Source organism: Corvus hawaiiensis, chromosome 26 (genome assembly GCF_020740725.1).
Source record: "Corvus hawaiiensis isolate bCorHaw1 chromosome 26, bCorHaw1.pri.cur, whole genome shotgun sequence".
Taxonomy (NCBI): domain Eukaryota; kingdom Metazoa; phylum Chordata; class Aves; order Passeriformes; family Corvidae; genus Corvus; species Corvus hawaiiensis.
In genome coordinates, this window is record NC_063238.1 from 44,615,359 (window position 1) to 44,631,812 (window position 16,454).

General features: G+C 52.2%; 4 protein-coding genes across 5 annotated transcripts in view; 2 read left to right on the top strand and 2 right to left on the bottom strand.

The window, feature by feature from the left end:
* Nucleotides 1–1,215: 1,215 nt before the first annotated feature.
* On the bottom strand, nt 1,216–14,314 carry LOC125317029 (feather beta keratin-like). Its single transcript, XM_048286623.1, has 2 exons — nt 13,978–14,314; nt 1,216–1,384 (listed from the first exon to the last, which is right to left on the bottom strand). The coding sequence occupies exon 1, from the start codon at nt 14,312–14,314 to the stop codon at nt 13,979–13,981; it is 336 nt and encodes a 111-aa protein (XP_048142580.1). The 3' UTR covers nt 1,216–1,384; nt 13,978.
* LOC125317023 (feather beta keratin-like) lies at nt 1,216–16,191 on the bottom strand. Of its 2 annotated transcripts, none has more exons than XM_048286609.1 (2): nt 14,527–16,191; nt 1,216–1,741 (listed from the first exon to the last, which is right to left on the bottom strand). In XM_048286609.1, exons 1-2 carry the CDS (start codon nt 14,759–14,761, stop codon nt 1,386–1,388), a joined length of 591 nt encoding a protein of 196 aa, XP_048142566.1. In that variant the 5' UTR covers nt 14,762–16,191; the 3' UTR covers nt 1,216–1,385. The 2 variants fall into 2 exon arrangements, with proteins under 2 accessions (XP_048142566.1, XP_048142567.1); XM_048286610.1 differs by lacking the exon at nt 14,527–16,191 and adding an exon at nt 2,651–2,689.
* LOC125317028 (feather beta keratin-like) overlaps nt 10,761–16,454 on the top strand; it is a 65,669-nt gene continuing 59,975 nt past the window's right edge. Inside the window, exon 1 of the mRNA XM_048286621.1 lies at nt 10,761–10,793. The gene's annotated coding sequence lies outside the window, so the exon portion shown is untranslated. The remainder of the gene's footprint in view (nt 10,794–16,454) is intronic.
* Nucleotides 10,999–11,505, top strand: LOC125317041 (feather beta keratin-like). Its single transcript, XM_048286640.1, has one exon. It carries the CDS (start codon nt 10,999–11,001, stop codon nt 11,332–11,334), a length of 336 nt encoding a protein of 111 aa, XP_048142597.1. The 3' UTR covers nt 11,335–11,505.

The following is a 16,454-nucleotide window of genomic DNA, read 5'->3' on the forward strand; positions in this document are numbered from 1 at the left end:
CTTCCTGGGATGGGCACAGAGTCCTGCTGAGGGAGAAAGTTCCTCACCAGGGAGCAGAATGAAGCCCTCCCAATCCAATGAGAATGGTCAGTGATAGACTTGTCTGTGGCACTGAATGGATACACCCAAGGGCTCTGAGGGAGCTGGTGGAACTGCTCTCAAGCCACTTGCTATTCTTTGCCAGCAGTCCTGGCTGACTGGGGAGGTCCCAGTTGATGGAGGCTTGCAAATGGGATTCTCCCCTAGAAGAAGGGCCAGAAGAAGAGTCTGGGCAACTCCAGGCCTATCAGTCTGAGGCCAGTGCTGCAGAAGCTGCTGGAGCAGATCATCTTGAGAGTATTTAATGGCCCCTGCAGGACAACCAGGTGATCAGGCCCAGCCAGCCTGAGTTTAGCAAAGTCAGATCCTTCTTGACCAACCTCATCACCTGAGGTGATGATGTGACCTCCTCAGTAAATGAGGGAAAGGCTGTGGATGATTTTTACTTGGAATGTAGTAAATACTTAAATCTCCAGGCTTGGGAAGGAGTGACTAGAAAGCTGCCCATGGGAAAAGGATCAGGGAGTGCTGGTCGACAGGTCGCTGCACATGGTCCAATGTATCCCCATGGCCATGAAAACCAATAGCATCCTGGCTTTTATCACCTATAGTGGGGCCAGCAAGTCCATGGCAGTGACTGTCCCACTGTATTGGATACTGGTGAGGCCACACCCTGAATCTGAGCTCAGTTTTAGGCTCCTCAGAGCAAGAAAGATATTGAGGTGCTCGAGGATGTCCAAAGAACAAGGATGTTGGTGAAGAATCTACAGAACCATTTCTGTGAGGAGCAGCTGAGGGAAGGCTGGTTGCTTTGTCTGGGCACCAGGTCAGCTTGAACTAATTGATTCCCCCAGGTTCCTTGTGCACTCCTGGATTCCAGCGCTGGCATGTTCAGAGATTCCCGGTGGAGAGGAGTTGGACAAATGTTTGCTGCCATGGAGAGGTTGTGTTGGAGATATGGGCACAAGTGCATTGGTGTGTCCAAGGCTTTGGGAAAAGGAAGGGCTTGAGCTCTATTCTGGAAACCCAGTGGATGGTTCTGCTGTTGACAGATATCCAAGGAGAGGTCTTGTGGCCCCTTTTGCACCCACACTGATGGGCTGTTGACTCCTGACTTTGTGCTAGGTGAAATTGCAAGAGCTCTGGTAGAACAAAGGAGGAGGAGACGTCTCAGGCTATGTTACAAGGATACTTTATTGAGGCAAAAGAAGTATAAGGCAGGAGAAACAAGTGGAAGGGAAATGGTGTGAGGTACAATAAGGGTGACCATCAGTCGAGGTGCTTTGCTTGCAGGAGCTGTTGCCACAGCACCGAGCTGGTGGTGTCAGGGCTGGTGCTGAGGGCCCTTAGCAGATGTAGCCGCCCCTTCTGCCATAGCAGCCCAGGCCTCCCAGCCCATAGCCAAATCCACGGCCGTAGCCAAGGCCGTAGCCAAAGCCACCAAATCCACCAGAGATGGGCTGTCCCTGCACACTGAGTTCAGTGCCAACAGCAGCCGAGGAGGTGGATCCGACGGCGGTGTTCTGGGGGAAGGAGGTCATGATGGGTCCTGGCAGGGTGACCAGCACCGGGGAAGGGTTGGTGACGACGCTGGAGTCCTGGCATTGCAGGGCACAGGGCTCGTTGCAGCTGTTGGCCAGCGGGGTGGGTCCGCAGGGTTGGCAGAGGTTGTAGCAGGCCATGGGTGTGGTGTGGAGGGTCCCTGGAAGAGAGAGAATTGAGACAGGGCAGAGGGGTGTGGGGGTGCGAGGGACCATGGTGCTGGAGGGCCATGGGATTGTGGAGGCTGTTGGGGGGCTGTGGGGAGGTGTGAGGGCTGCTGAGGCTGGGGCCGAGCATGCTGGCAGAGAGGGGTCAAGGGTGCAGGAGCAGGACTGTCAGGGACTTGAGACTCACCTTGTTGTCGGCAGGAGCAGGAGGAGAAGGTGTGAGGAGAAGTGTGTGAGGGAGACAGGCACTGAGTCGGCTTTTATGCTGGTTGTGGAGGGGCGGGCCAGCCTCGGCCGATGCCCTTGAGGCATTTTTCAGGCAGCAGCTTTTGCCTGGCCCAGACTGGTGAATCTTCAGGCAGGGAGTGTTTTCCTTCCCACATCTGTGCAGTTTGATGTCCTGCTCTTGAGACCGTGTCCGTCTGACCTTCGCGGCTGCTTTTAAGTGGGAGTATTAGAGAAATATTCTTTTGCTGAGGAGGCATGTCAGGGCAGTTTGAAGAAGCGACCCAAGCTTTGAAGGGGTGGGGTGTCATCGGTCACCCTCTGCCACTGGTTGTGGTTGCATTTAGAAGAGGGGCCTGTTTTCCTCACAGCCCTGTCAGGCTAGTCTGGGCTTTGCAGCTCTGCCAGGTATTGGGACCTGCCCTGCCAGTGCATTTTTTCCCTTTTCCTTTGTAAACACCTTTCCAGGGACCTTGTTCCTGCAGGCAAGGAGAGAATTGAGACAGGGCAGAGGGGTGTAGGGGTGCGAGGGACCGCGGTGCTGGACGGCCACGGGATTGTGGAGGCTGTTGGGGGGCTGTGGGGAGGCGTGAGGGCTGCTGAGGCTGGGATCGAGCGTGCTGGCAGAGAGGGGTCCAGGGGTGTGGGAGGAGGAGGGTCAGAGACTTGATGCTCACCTGGTTGTCAGCAGGAGCAGGAGGAGAAGGTGTGAGGAGAAGTGTGTGAGGGAGAGAAGCGCTGGGCCGGCTTTTATGCTGGTCCTAGAGAGATGGGACAGCCTTGTCCCCTGCTCTTGGGGCATTTTTTAGGCAGCAGCTCTTGGTTGGCTGAGTCTCGTAAGTCCTCAGTTTGGGAGCGTTTTCGTTCCCACAATTTGGCAGTGTCATGTCCTACTCTTGAAACATGTCTATCTGTCCTTGGAGGTAGCTTTAAAGTGAGAGTTGGTCTCTGGGAGCTTTTGATTGTTCCGTGTGTGTCAGGAAGGGCTGAATAAACAACCAGAGCCCAGGAGATGTGCGATATCTTCAGTGAGGTCATATTGCGGCATTTGTGTGCTGTGGTTTGTGGGTGCCATGTGAGGACTCAGCTCATCCCCTTTTGTCTTGAATGAGATCAAGAGAGAGGAACTGGAAAACCAGGCCCTAGTTAGGATGGATTCGTTTCATTTTTATGGTCCATTTGGATTTGTGAAAATTACATGACAATGAACCGTTTCATTGTATTTCTTGACATCATTAAGAGATTCAAAAAACAAACAACTAATGGTGTCCGATTCCTTTTTTACCAAGGCTGGTCTGTGACTTCAATTCACTTATTCTGTATTCAAGCCGTAAAGTTTCATATCTTATGAATGGAGCAGGAGTTGTCCCTGTACCATTGTGGGAAAAGGGACCCCCGGTCTCCAGATCAGGACTGGGGAGAAGTGTTGTGATGAGGCCATGGGAGGTGACTCTGGGTGTCTCCTGAACATTGGTGAGGTCCCACGTGAGGTGTTCTGAACAGTTCTGGGCTTGCCATGTGTAAATGAAGTAGATTTAGTGAAAGAAAAGCAGTTCAGGGCCAGTAAGATTCCAAAAGGTCTGGAGGATCATTCCTAGAGGAGAGACTGCGAGAGCTGAGACTCCCAGGAGACACGGATCGACAAGGGGGTGTCATCAGTGTGTGCAAATTCCTGATGGCAGAGAATGAAGTCGAGGCAGCCCAGCAGTTCTTAGCAGTGCACATGTGGAGGACAAGAGGCCTTGGGCACAAGTGAAAACAGATGGAATTCCATGGGCAAGGCAGAAAAGCCTTTTTCAGTGTGAGTTTTGTCCCAGAGTAAAAGAAGGTGGTGGAGTCTGTCCTGGGAGATCCAACACTGAACTGTCCAAGGTCCTGGAAACCTGGCTTTAGCTGACTCTGATCAAGCAGAAGAGAATGAACCAATTGAACTCCAGAGTTCCTGCCTAAGTGGATGAGGTTCCTATTTTATTATTTGGGAAGGTTAGAGTGTCCTGCTGGGAAGAGAGATTTTCGAGTGTGTCCTGGCACAGAGACACTTTGAGAGAGCCATGAGCAAGAGAAATTTCTTGTGTCAAAGACTTTGGTACAGTAGGTGATGGGCTTGTGTCACCCCTCAATCCCTGCTTCCCATGCCAGTCTTGATTGTTACTCACGGTCTCATATTTTCTAAGAAAGGTGTTGAGCCCCCTTTCCATTCACCCTAATGGTTTGTTTATTTCTGGCATTGTGCTGGGGGAGGAGGTGAGACCATCGGAATTCAGAAAGATGAGGAGACAGCTCAGGTTTGATGCAGGAAATCTTTATTGAGGCAAACCATGGAAAAGACAAGAGAAACAAGTAGAAGGGATCTGGTGTGAGGTAGAAGTAGGGCGACCATCAGCCAAGGTGCTTTGCTTGCAGGAGCTTTTGCCAGAGCACCAAGCTGGTGGTGTCAGGGCTGGTACTGAGAGCCCTTAGCAGATGTAGCCACCCCTTCTGCCATAACAGCCCAGGCCTCCCAGCCCATAGCCATAGCCAAGGCCGAAGCCAAATCCACCAGAGATGGGCTGTCCCTGCACACTGAGTTCACTGCCAACAGCAGCCGAGGAGGTGGATCCGACGGCGGTGTTCTGGGGGAAGGAGGTCATGATGGGTCCTGGCAGGGTGACCAGCACAGGAGAAGGGTTGATGACAACGCTGGAGTCCTGGCATTGCAGGGCACAGGGCTCGTTGCAGCTGTTGGCCAGCGGGGTGGGTCCGCAGGGCTGGCAGCGGTTGTAGCAGGCCATGGGTGTGGTGTGGAGGGTCCCTGGAAGAGAGAGGGGAATGAGGCAGGGCAGGGTCATGGGGGTTTGAGGGGGAGTCTGTTGTGGGGCTGTGGGGAGGCGTGAGGGCTGCTGAGGGGGGATGAGTGTGGTGTAAGAGAGGGGCCTGGGGGTGCAGGAGCAGGAGGATCAGGGGCTTGGGACTCACCTTGTTGTCAGCACAGGAGAAGCAGAAGGCGTGAGGAGAAGTGTGTGAGGGAGAGAGGCACTGAGCTGGCTTTTATGCTGGTCATGGAGGGGCGGGACAGCCCTGTCCCTTTGCCTTGGGACATTTTGCAGGCTGCAGCTCATGGCTGGCTCAGCCTGGTGAGTCATGAGGTGGGGAGTATTTTCCTTCACAGAATTCTGCAATTCCATGTCCTCCCCCTGAGTCCATCTGACCTTGGTGGCACCTTTAAAGTGAGTGGTTGCCTTTGGGAGGATTGGATTGTTCAGTGTGTGTCAGGGAGGACTGAATAAACAACCAGAGCTCCAGAGAATTGCGATGTCATCAGTGAGGTCATTTCATGGCACTGGTGTGCTGTGGTTTGTGGTTGCCTTGTGATGACTGGGCTCCTCTTCTGTGCCAATGGATGTCCATCAGTCATTGTGTTGCACCCAGGAATGCTGAGGGAGCTGCTGATGTCTTGGGGAGGTCACTCTGCAACTGCTTGGAAAGGTCACGGTGCCTGGGAGCAGTTCCTGAACGATGAAAGACAGTTCATCCCCTTGTGTCTTGAATGGGGTCAAGGGAGAGGATCTGGAAACGTAGAAGCTGTTCAGGCTGTACTTGCTCCATTGTTATTGTCCATTTGGATTTCTCAACTTTGCATGACAAAGTACTCTGCCGAATAAGTATTTCCTGACCTCATTCAGAAATCAAGAAACAAACAATAAACCTGGCCTGATCCCTTTTTTTCCCAAGTTGTTCTGTGACATGACTTCACTTATTCCACATTCAAGCCACAAGGTATAACTTGGAAGTCTTAATATTTTGTTCCTGTTAGCAAAACCCAATAATTACTAACTCATGGTCAGCAAGCCCCTCTTTCCTTTTCTGTCATGACGTGGGTGTTTCTTTATGGAATTCTATGATTCCATGTCCTGCTCTTGACTCCTTTTCCTTCTAATCTTGGCAGCTGCTTTTAAGGTGTGTGTTGGTATTTGGGAGGGTTTGCATGGAAGTTGAGTGTCAGGGAGGGCTGAATAAACAACCAAAGCATTGGAGAGGTGGGGTTGTCATGGGTGAGGTCACTGCATGACATTCATGTATTGTGGTTTGTGGATGTGTTTTTGTGCCGGTTTGGCCAAATTTAGAAATATATCCTCTGAGAGAAGGCAGGTCACCACCCCTCCCCCACCAGGTTCAGGAAAGAATAAATTTTCCGTGAAGGAAAGTGAAGGAGATGAAAACTATTTATTTTAACAAACACACGGGAAAAGGAAAATAATGCTAAATGATAAAATCTTTGACTGTGGAGAAAATACCTGGGAAAGTGTTAGAGTCCTCCCTTTGGTCTCCTCAGGGCTGGGGCCTGGCCCAGCGCCAGGCCCTCTGTGCTTGGTGGAAAGTCCTCCCGATGTGTTCTGATATTGAAGCAGTCCACAGAAAAAGGGAAAAAATCCAAAATTCCAGGGAAGGAAAGAAAGTTCAACTCTCAGTCTCCCTTTGGAGATAAAGAAGCTGAAACTGGCCAGAAGCTGACAGGGAAGCAGCAAACCGGGTGCCTCCTCCCTCCCCTGCCGCAGCTGAAAAAAAGTTGCTATCTCTGTGTGACCTTGAACAAGCTGCAAACTGCTTTGAAAAAGTTTTGCTCAGTTTTTCCTTCCTCCTCTAAGGCTCAGTTTAAAGGCATAGAAAGGTACAAGAATTAATTTCTGGGCATAGAGCAGTGATACGGGATACACATCATGAAGTCACCCCAAGACAGTTTTGAAGAGGAGATTCCCTCCCAGCCCTGTCAGGCTGCTCTGGGATTTGCAGCTGTACTGGAGGTGTTGCCTCTTCCCTCACATTTCATCCCTCGTCACATTGCTCCCACCTGCCCAAGCTTGGCACTAGACCTGACCTTTTCTGTAGACTGCTCTGTGGGTGTCTTGGTGCTCCTCTTGCTCTTAAGCTTTTGATATCCGGGCCCTTTTGGACCTTTACGGAGGCTGTGTGCCAACAGATGAGGCCACTTGTGATTGTCAGAAAGAGGATTTGGAGGTCGCCCAGGGTTTTTGGAGGAGAGCATTGCATGGTCCCCAACAAGCCAGGCAAGTCCAGGTTGTGCCAGTGGCCAGTGTAGTGGACTGAGAAAGGTCTGAAGGGCTGGACCCGGAGGCTTGTGGTCAGTGTCCCAAAGTCCAGATGGAAACCAGGCTCCAGTGCTGTAGCCCAGGAGTTGGATCCACTGGGCCAACACTGAAAACCTGACAGGTGCTGGACATCCGATGGCGTTCTGTAAGGGCAGCTGCCAAGTGCTTTTTCTTGGGAGGAGTCTTCCTGGGTAGGAAGGAATGTCTAGGTTTCTGCTGGAACAATAGTTTTATTTTGAGAAAAAGCCTTTGTGGTTCTGATTGAGAAGGAAAGGACCAGGAGGTGTCCCTGTGTGGGAAAAGGGACCCCATATATCCAGGGTAGTATTGGGAAAAGTGTTATGACCAAGCAGGGAGAAGTGGCTTATGTGGTCTGCTCAGCACTGCTGAGGTCCCATGGGAGGTGTTGTGGGCAGTTCTGGGCTCCTCAGGGTGAAAATGAAGTAGATGTAGTGAATCCAGACCATCTCAGGACAACAAGACTCCAAAGGGGCTGGAGAATCTTTCATAGAGGAGAGGCTGAGAAAGCTGGGACTCCCAGGAGATGAGGGTGGATGGGGGCGTGTCATCAGTGTGTGCAAATCCCTGATGGCAGGGAATGAAGTGAAGGAGCCCGGCTGTTCTCAGCAGTGCACACTTGCAGGACAAGAGGCCTTGGGGGCAAGTGAAAACAGATGGAATTCCCTGGGCAAAGAAGGCAAGAATCTTTCACTGTGGTGGTGGCCACAGAGTGAAAGAGTTGGTGGTGGTGGAGTCGCTGTCCTGGGAGAGCCAAACCTGAACTGTCCATGGTTCTGGAATTCCTGCTCTTGCTTCAGCAGGGCAGTTGAAGCACTTGCACTCCAGAGTTTCTGCCCAAGCAGAAGATTTTGTGACTCTTTTTGCTGGAAGGGTTCAAGAGTACTGGTGGGAAGAGAGTTTATCAAGTGTGTGCTGGCATGGAAAGATTTACCAGAGCTGTACCCAGGAGAGCATTAACGTGTCCAAGGCTTTGGTGTATCAGGTAAGGTGAGTGTGACATGTTCTGGAGGGTGTCCCCTCCTCTGCTTCCCGTGCCAGACTTTGTTATTACTTCTTTTTACATATTTGTGAGGAAAGGTGTTGTTCGTCTGTTCCATGTACCCCAATGTCCTGTTGAGCTGTGGAATGTGCTGGGTAAGGATGTGAGGCCATGGGAATAAAAAAACAAGACGAGGAGTCTCAGGCTTTGATGCAGAAAAACTTTACTGAGGCAAAGGAATGAAGAGGCAGGAGAAAAAAGTGAAAGGAATACAATGTGAGGTGCAAGTAGGGCGACCATCAACCAAGGTGCTTTGCTTGCAGGAGCTGTTGCCAGAGCCCCGAGCTGGTGATGTCAGAGGTGGTGCTGAGGGCCCTTAGCAGATGTAGCCACCCCTTCTGCCATAACAGCCCAGGCCTCCCAGCCCATAGCCAAAGCCACGGCCGTAGCCAAGGCCATAGCCAAAGCCACCAAATCCACCAGAGATGGGCTGTCCCTGGGCACTGAGTTCACTGCCAACAGCAGCCGAGGAGGTGGATCCGACGGCGGTGTTCTAGGGGAAGGAGGTCATGATGGGTCCTGGCAGGGTGACCAGCACAGGGGAAGGGTTGATGACAACGTGGGAGTCCTGGCATTGCAGGGCACAGGGCTCGTTGCAGCTGTTGGCCAGCGGGGTGGGTCCACAGGGTCGGCAGCGGTCGTAGCAGGCCATGGGTGTGGTGTGGAGGGTCCCTGGAAGAGAGAGGGGAGTGAGGCAGGGCCAGGGTGTGGGGGTGTGAGGGGCAGTGATGCGGGAGGGATGTGGGGAGTGTGGAGTCTGTTATGGGGCTGTGGGGAGGCGTGAGGGCTTCTGAGGCTGGGGCCGAGTGTGCTGGCAGAGAGGGGCCAGGGGTGCAGGAGCAGGAGGATCAGGGGCTTGAGACTCACCTTGTTGTCAGCAGGAGCTGGAGGAGAAGGCGTGAGGAGAAGTGTGTGAGGGAGAGAGGCACTGGGCCGGCTTTTATGCTGGTTGTGGAGGGTCGGGACAACCTTGTCCCATGGCTTTAGGGCGTTTTGCAGGCAGCAGCTCTTGGCCTGCCCAGCCTGGTGAGTCATGATTTGGGGAGTGTTTTCCTTCCCACAATTCTGCAATTCCCTTGAGTCCGTGTCCATCTGACCTTGGCCGCAGATTTTAATTCAGAGAAGTAGAGGCCAATGGATTGGTACTGTTTTTTTCTTGAATGTAGAAGGTGCAAACAAAGCCTATCGGAATTTGGGTGTTGTCTCATGTCATCAGTTGGTTCCTCAGCCATTCCTCCTGGCTACACCTCTTTCTATGCTGCCCGGGACATGTTTGGTGTTCTGGGCTGAAATTTCATAAATTGATCGTAAGGTGGCCCTGTATACTTTGCAGAGAAAAGCTCCAGCAGTTACCCTGACAGGATTGGGAAAAGAAATACAAGCAGGTTGAGGGAGATGACCCTCCTGTTCCCCACCACTGGTGGGGCTCCACAGAGGAACAAGGACATGGGCATGGTTGACCAAGACCGGTGCGGGGAGACCACGACACTGACAGGACTGGGATATCCTTAAGATGAGGAGAAGCTGGGAGTTCCTTGAGTCAGGAGGCAAGGATGCAAAATGGACCATTTTGTACATATGTCATGGCATGACCTCAGTGATGACAGCCCAATTCTCCTAAGCTGTGATTGAATCTTCTATGTGTCGTGACACGCACAATCAACAACAGCACATTGGTCTCTAATTCTCACAACTAAAACCTACCACCAAGGTCAGATGGAGACGGCCTCAGGAGAAGAACGTGAAATTGCACAATTCCACAGAGGAACAACTGCACCATGACAAAGAAGGGAAGAGGAACTCACTGGTTCTCCGTTAGTAATTAATGTTGTTGTCACAGGAACAACACATTAAGACTTACAAGTTATAAGTTATGAAAACTTGTGGCTTGAACGCGGAAAACAGTAATTGATGTCACAGGCCAACCAGGGAAAAAAGGGATCGGGCCGCGTTTGTTGGATTTCTGAATGAGGTCAAGGAATACTCTTTACATGTCACAGTATACTGTCATGTAAATTCCAAAATACAAATAGACCATAACAGTGGAACAAGTTCAGCCTGAACAGCCTCTCATTTTCCAGATCATCTCTCTTGATCCCATTCAAGACACAAGGTCATGAGCTCTCTTTCCTCTATCCGGAACTGCTCCCAGGTACCGTGACCTTTCCAAACTCTTCCAGAGTGACCTCCCCAGGACATCAACACCTCCCTTGGCATTCCTGGGTGCAATGCAATGACTGATGGTCATCCATTGGCATGGAAGAGGAGCCCAGTCATCACAAGGCACCCACAAACCACAGTACATGAGTGCCAATAAATGACCTCACTGATGGCATTGTACCTTTTTGGGTGCTGGTTGTTGATTCAGCCCTTCCTGACATACACTGAACAATCAAATCCCTGTCAATTACCAGCTCCCAATTAAAAGCTGCTGCCAAGGTCAGATGGACACAAACAGAAGAGCAGGACATGGAATTGCAGAATTCACGAAGGAGAACACTCCCCACCTCATGACTCACGATCCTGGGCCACGAAAGAGCTGCTGCCTGCAAAATGCCCCAAGGCCATGGGACAAGGCTGTCCCGCCCCTCCACGACCAGCATAAAATCGGCCCAGTGCCTCTCTCCCTCACACACTTCTCCTCACGCCTTCTCCTCCTGTGCTGAAGAGAAGGTGAGTCTCAAGCCCCTGACCCTCCTGCTCCTGCCCTCCTGGACCCTCTCTTCCAGCACACTTGGCCCCAGCCTCAGCAGCCCTCACGCCTCCCCACAGCCCCACAACAGACTCCACACTCCGTCACCCTCCTGCATCACAGCCCCTCACACCCTGGCCCTGCCTCACTCCCCTCTCTCTTCCAGGGACCCTCCACACCACACCCATGGCCTGCTACAACCGCTGCCAGCCCTGCGGACCCACCCCGCTGGCCAACAGCTGCAACGAGCCCTGTGCCCTGCAATGCCAGGACTCCCACGTTGTCATCAACCCTTCCCCCGTGCTGGTCACCCTGCCAGGACCCATCATGACCTCCTTCCCCCAGAACACCGCTGTCGGATCCACCTCCTCGGCTGCTGTTGGCACTGAACTCAGTGTGCAGGGACAGCCCATCTCTGGTGGATTTGGTGGCTTTGGCTATGGCCTTGGCTATGGCCGTGGATTTGGCTATGGGCTTGGAGGCCTGGGCTGCTATGGCAGAAGGGGTGGCTACATCTGCTAAGGGCCCTCAGCACCACGTTTAACACCACCAGCTTGGGGCTCTGGCAACAGTTCCTGCAAGCAAAGCACCTCAAGCTCATGGTCTCCCTGCTTGTACGTCACTCTGGATTCCTTCTTTCTCCTGTCTGTTCTTTTTTTTTTTGCCTCAATAAAGTTTTCCTGCATCAAAGCCTGAGATGCCTCATTGTCTTTTTGAATTCCAATGAGCTCACATCCACACCCAGCACAATGCCAGAAAGGCCATTGGTGTGGATGGAAAAGAACCACAACACCTCTCTTAGCAAAGATATCAACACCAGTAACCACCAAGACAGGCACTGGAAGCAGGGGAGGAGGGGACACCTTCCAGAACATGACACAAACCTAGGACCCACTACGCTTTGACGCATCCATGCTCTCCTGTGCATGGCTCTGGCAAAGTCTCTCTCTGGCAGCACACACTTGACAAAATCTCTTCCCGGTGGGACTCTTGAACCCGCCCAGCAAACAGGAGGAACACCATCATCCACTTGAGCACGAGCTCCGGAGTTCAAGTGCTTCATTCTCCTCTGCTCAAGCAAAGTATGCAAGGGCAGCATTTCCAGAACCATGGCCAGCTCAGTTTTGGATCTCCCACGACAGAAACTCCATCCGCTTTTCCACACTGTGACCACTCTCACACTCAAAGATTCTTTGGCCTTCTTTGCCCATGGAATTCCATCTGTTTTCACTTGTGCTCTTCCCCCTTGTGTGTGCACTGCTGAGAACAGCCGGGCTCCCTCAACTTCAATCCCTGCCATCAGGGATTTGCACACACTGATGACACCCTCCTGTCCATCCTTGTCCCCTGGCGGTCTCAGCTCTCTCAATCCTCTAGGAATGATTCTCCAGCCATTTCAGTATCTTGGTAGCCCTGATCTAGACTTGTTTCACTAAGCCCTTGTGCTTCTTTCCCTGGGCAGCCCAGAACTGCCCACACCACCTCACACGGGACCCCACCAGTGCGCTAAAGAGAGGAAAGGCCACTTCTCCCAACTTCATGACAAGAACTGTCTGAAACCTATCTCGGGCAGTGGTGATGCCTTTTCAAGGAAGGAAAGGATTGAGACCTTGTGGTCCCTTTGCTCTCCACCAGCACCACAGGGTCCTGCTCAGCAAAGCATCTTTCCAGCCTCAGCCCCCTGCATGACCTGGGGCCCAGTGCCATTCCTGACCAGATGAAGAACTTCACATTTCCCTTACTTGAACTTCAGGAGATTCCTTTAACCCTCAGCCGCTCCATTATCTGCCAACTTGCTGATGGGACAACAGTCCCACTGCCCATGTCATTGGTGAGGATGTTGAACAGGATTGGCCCCATGGATACAACTCTTGACCTACTTCCCTTGAGACTTGCCTCTATTGGCACTTTGGGCCACTGATCTGCAGCCTCTGGGCACAGCCCCTTAGCCACTCGCAGCCCACTCACTGCACTCTCAGGAAACCCAGACTTGCTCGGCTGCTCTGGGAGCGTGAAATGGCAAGGAGCCTCAAAGGCTTCACAAAAGGGTTGACTTCAACAGCAGCCACAGCTCTCTCCTCATGCCCAGGCCGAGTCACTGGGACAGAGCTGACACAGAGCTCAGACAAGGGCCATTTCCTGAACAGAAATCCTCCAAGAGGAGTGGCCTCAGCCCTGGGCACTCTCCACGACTCAAGACCCCAAAGACCTGGCTCACCTCTCCCCTGCTGCCACTCTCATTTGGCCTCTGCTCCCTTGCACAGGTGCCACCGACCTTCCTGGAATCAGTTCAGCAGGAAAAGACCCTTGAAATTGAGTCCAACTGATAATGCAGGATTATGAAATCCACCACTAAACAGCCAGATCTTAGAAACCTTTTTCTTGAAAAAGATCTAAATTTAAAATATAAAGTTTAACCTTTCCCTCAACACCACCAAGACCACCACTTACTCATGTCCCCAAGTGACACATCTACAGGGATATTAAATCCCTGCAGGGATGATGACTCCACCACTACCCTCTGCAGTCTGTGACAGGAAGGACAACCCTCACCATGAAGGAATATTCCTTAATATCCAACCTAAACTTCTCCTGGAGACACTTGGACTCTGGATTCCTGCTCTCCTATGGGGCACTAAAAGGGAAACAAGTTTCACACCAACTTCATTACGACCTCCATTCAGATAACGGACATCTGTAGTTGTCATGCAAGAAAAACTTTATTGCGACAAAATAGTGAAAAAGCAGGAGCAGTCAGTGGAAGGTTAACTGGGCTGAGGTGCAATCAGGGCAACCATCAGCCGAGGTCCTTTGCTTGCAGTAGGTTTGGCCAGAGCATCACAGCCTTCCTGCCCCACACTGGGAGCAGCCCAGCAGAGGTGGCCAATGGTCTCTGGCTTGGGAGAAGGGGTTTGCAGCAGAGGGGACTGGACAGAGCCAAAGGGGCGATGCAGAGCAGCCAGTGGAAGAAAATGAAGAAGGGAGATGGGCCATGCTTGTAGGCAGCCCGGGCTGGCCCCTTGGCTGCTGCCTTGCTTGGTGTCCTGAGGGCAGGATCTGGAAGCGCTGAGCCAGTTTGAGAGCCTCGGCCCAGAGAGGCGCCTTCAGTGCCTGAGATGTGTTCCAGGGAGTGGATGGCTGGTGTCAGGGGTGGTGCTGAGAGTCCTTAGCAGATGTAGCCACCCCTTCTGCCATAGCAGCCCAGGCCTCCCAGCCCATAGCCAAATCCACGGCCATAGCCAAGGCCATAGCCAAAGCCACCAAATCCACCAGAGATGGGCTGTCCCTGCACACTGAGTTCAGTGCCAACAGCAGCCGAGGAGGTGGATCCGACGGCGGTGTTCTGGGGGAAGGAGGTCATGATGGGTCCTGGCAGGGTGACCTGCACAGGGGAAGGGTTGATGACAACGCTGGAGTCCTGGCATTGCAGGGCACAGGGCTCGTTGCAGCTGTTGGCCAGCGGGGTGGGTCCGCAGGGCTGGCAGCGGTTGTAGCAGGCCATGGGTGTGGTGTGGAGGGTCCCTGGAAGAGAGAGGGGAGTGAGGCAGGGCAGGGGTGGAGGGGTTGAAGGGGCGGTGATGCAGGAGGGTGAGGGAGTGTGGAGTCTGTTGTGGGGCTGTGGGGAGGCGTGAGGGCTGCTGAGGCTGGGGCTGAGCGTGCTGGAAGAGAAGGGCCAGGGTGCAGGAGCAGGAGGATCAGGGGCTTGAGGCTCACCTTGTTGTATGCAGGAGCAGAAGGAGAAGGTGTCAGAAGAAGTGTGTGGGGCAGAGAGGTGCTGGGGCCAGCTTTTATGCTGGTCATGGAGGGGCGGGACAGCCTTGTCCCGTGGCCTTGGGGCATTTTGCAAGCTGAAGCTCTTGGCTGGCCCAGTTGGTGAGTCATGAGGTGGGGAGTGTTTTCCTTCACAGAATTCTGCAGTGTCATGACCGGCTCCTGAGGCCATTTCCATCTGACCTTGGCGGCCGCTTTCATGGGTTGGTATTTGGGACGATTTGAATGTTCAATACATGACAGGTCAGGATGAATAAACAACCAGAGCACAGCAGAGTTGCGATATCATCACTGAGGTAATTTTGTGGCACTGGTGTGCTGTGTTTTGTGGGTGCCTTTTGAAGACTGGGACTCTGTTCTGTGCCACTGGATTTCCATCAGTCATTGTGTTGCACCCAGGAATGCTGAGGGAGCTGCTGATGTCCTGGGGAGGTCACTCTGCAATTGCTTGGAAATGTTATAGCACGTAGGAGTGTTCCTATGGATGAAAGGGAGCTCATGGTCTTGTGTCCTAAATGGGATCAAGAGAGAGGATCTGGAAAAGTAGAGGCTGGCCTGGTTGAACTTGTTCTGGTGTCACGGTCCATTCAGGTTTCTCATCTTTACACGACATGTCGTATTCTGTCATTTAAAGCATATTCCTTGTCCTCATTAAGAAATCCATTATACAAAGAACCAGCTCGGCTTGATCCCTTTTTTCCCAGGTTGGTCTGTCATGTCAATTTGTTTATTCCACATTCAAGCCATAAGGTTTCATATCTCATATCCTTTTAGTCTTAATAATCTCTTCTTGCAAGCAAAACCCAGTAATTACTAATGGTTGGTCAGCGTGGTCCTCTTCCCTCCTCTGCCATGGTGTGGGCGTTGCTGTGTGGAATTCTGCAACTCCATGTCCTTCTTTTGAGGCCATGTCCATCTGACCTTGGAAGGAGATTTGAAATGTCTTAGAGGTTAAAGGCAGGTGTTGACGGCGTGTGTCATGGTGGGCTGAAGATGTGACCAAAGCTTTAGGGGCATAGGGTGTGATCAGTGAGGTCGCCCCATGGCATTGGTGTGTTCTGGTTTTCAGGAGCATTGTGAAGAGGGGTCCTGAACCATCACATCACTGTCAGGCTGGTCTGGCTTTGCAGGAGCACTGCTTGTGAGGAACTGCCCTTTCCATGCTGTTCTCTGCCTCCCCACCATGCTGCCAACACTCAGAGCCTGTCTGTATTCCTAGCCTTTCCTGTTGGAGATGGGAAAGCAATCCCTGTGATTTAGCAAGGCCTTCCATGCTCCCCAAAGTCTTGTGTTGGTTCATCCCGTAGCACTTGTCTCAGCTGGGACCAGCAAGGTCACACTGTGGAGTCCCAGTGCTGGACTGTGACTGACCCATGGAAAGGAAAAATGGTGAAGGATAAGGAGAGCAAGACACATGAAAAGCACAATTCCCCATCCATTTGTTAATCCACCCTTCAAACCCATGTGCCGGTGCTTTAGAAAGGTTGAGGGAGTGGACTGTCCTGGTCCCCACCACTGGTGGGGCCCCACACTGGAACAAGGTGATAGAAATGATTGACCAAGAACACGACAGGGAGACCATGACACTGATGGGACTGGGGTATCCTCAAAACGAAGAGAAGCTGAGAGAGCTGGGAGCTCTTCCAGGCAGAAGAGAAGAATTCAGATGGGACCTGTTGTCAACATGCCATGGCAGGACCTCACTGACAATACCCCAATTCTCCTAAGATTTGGCTGAATCTTCCACATGTCCTAATGTCATAAACAAGATAATGGTCACCAATTCTCTGGATTAAGAGGTTCTGCCACCAAGGTCAGATGGACACAGCCTCAAGGGGAGAGCACAGAATTGCAGGATTGCATGAATGAAA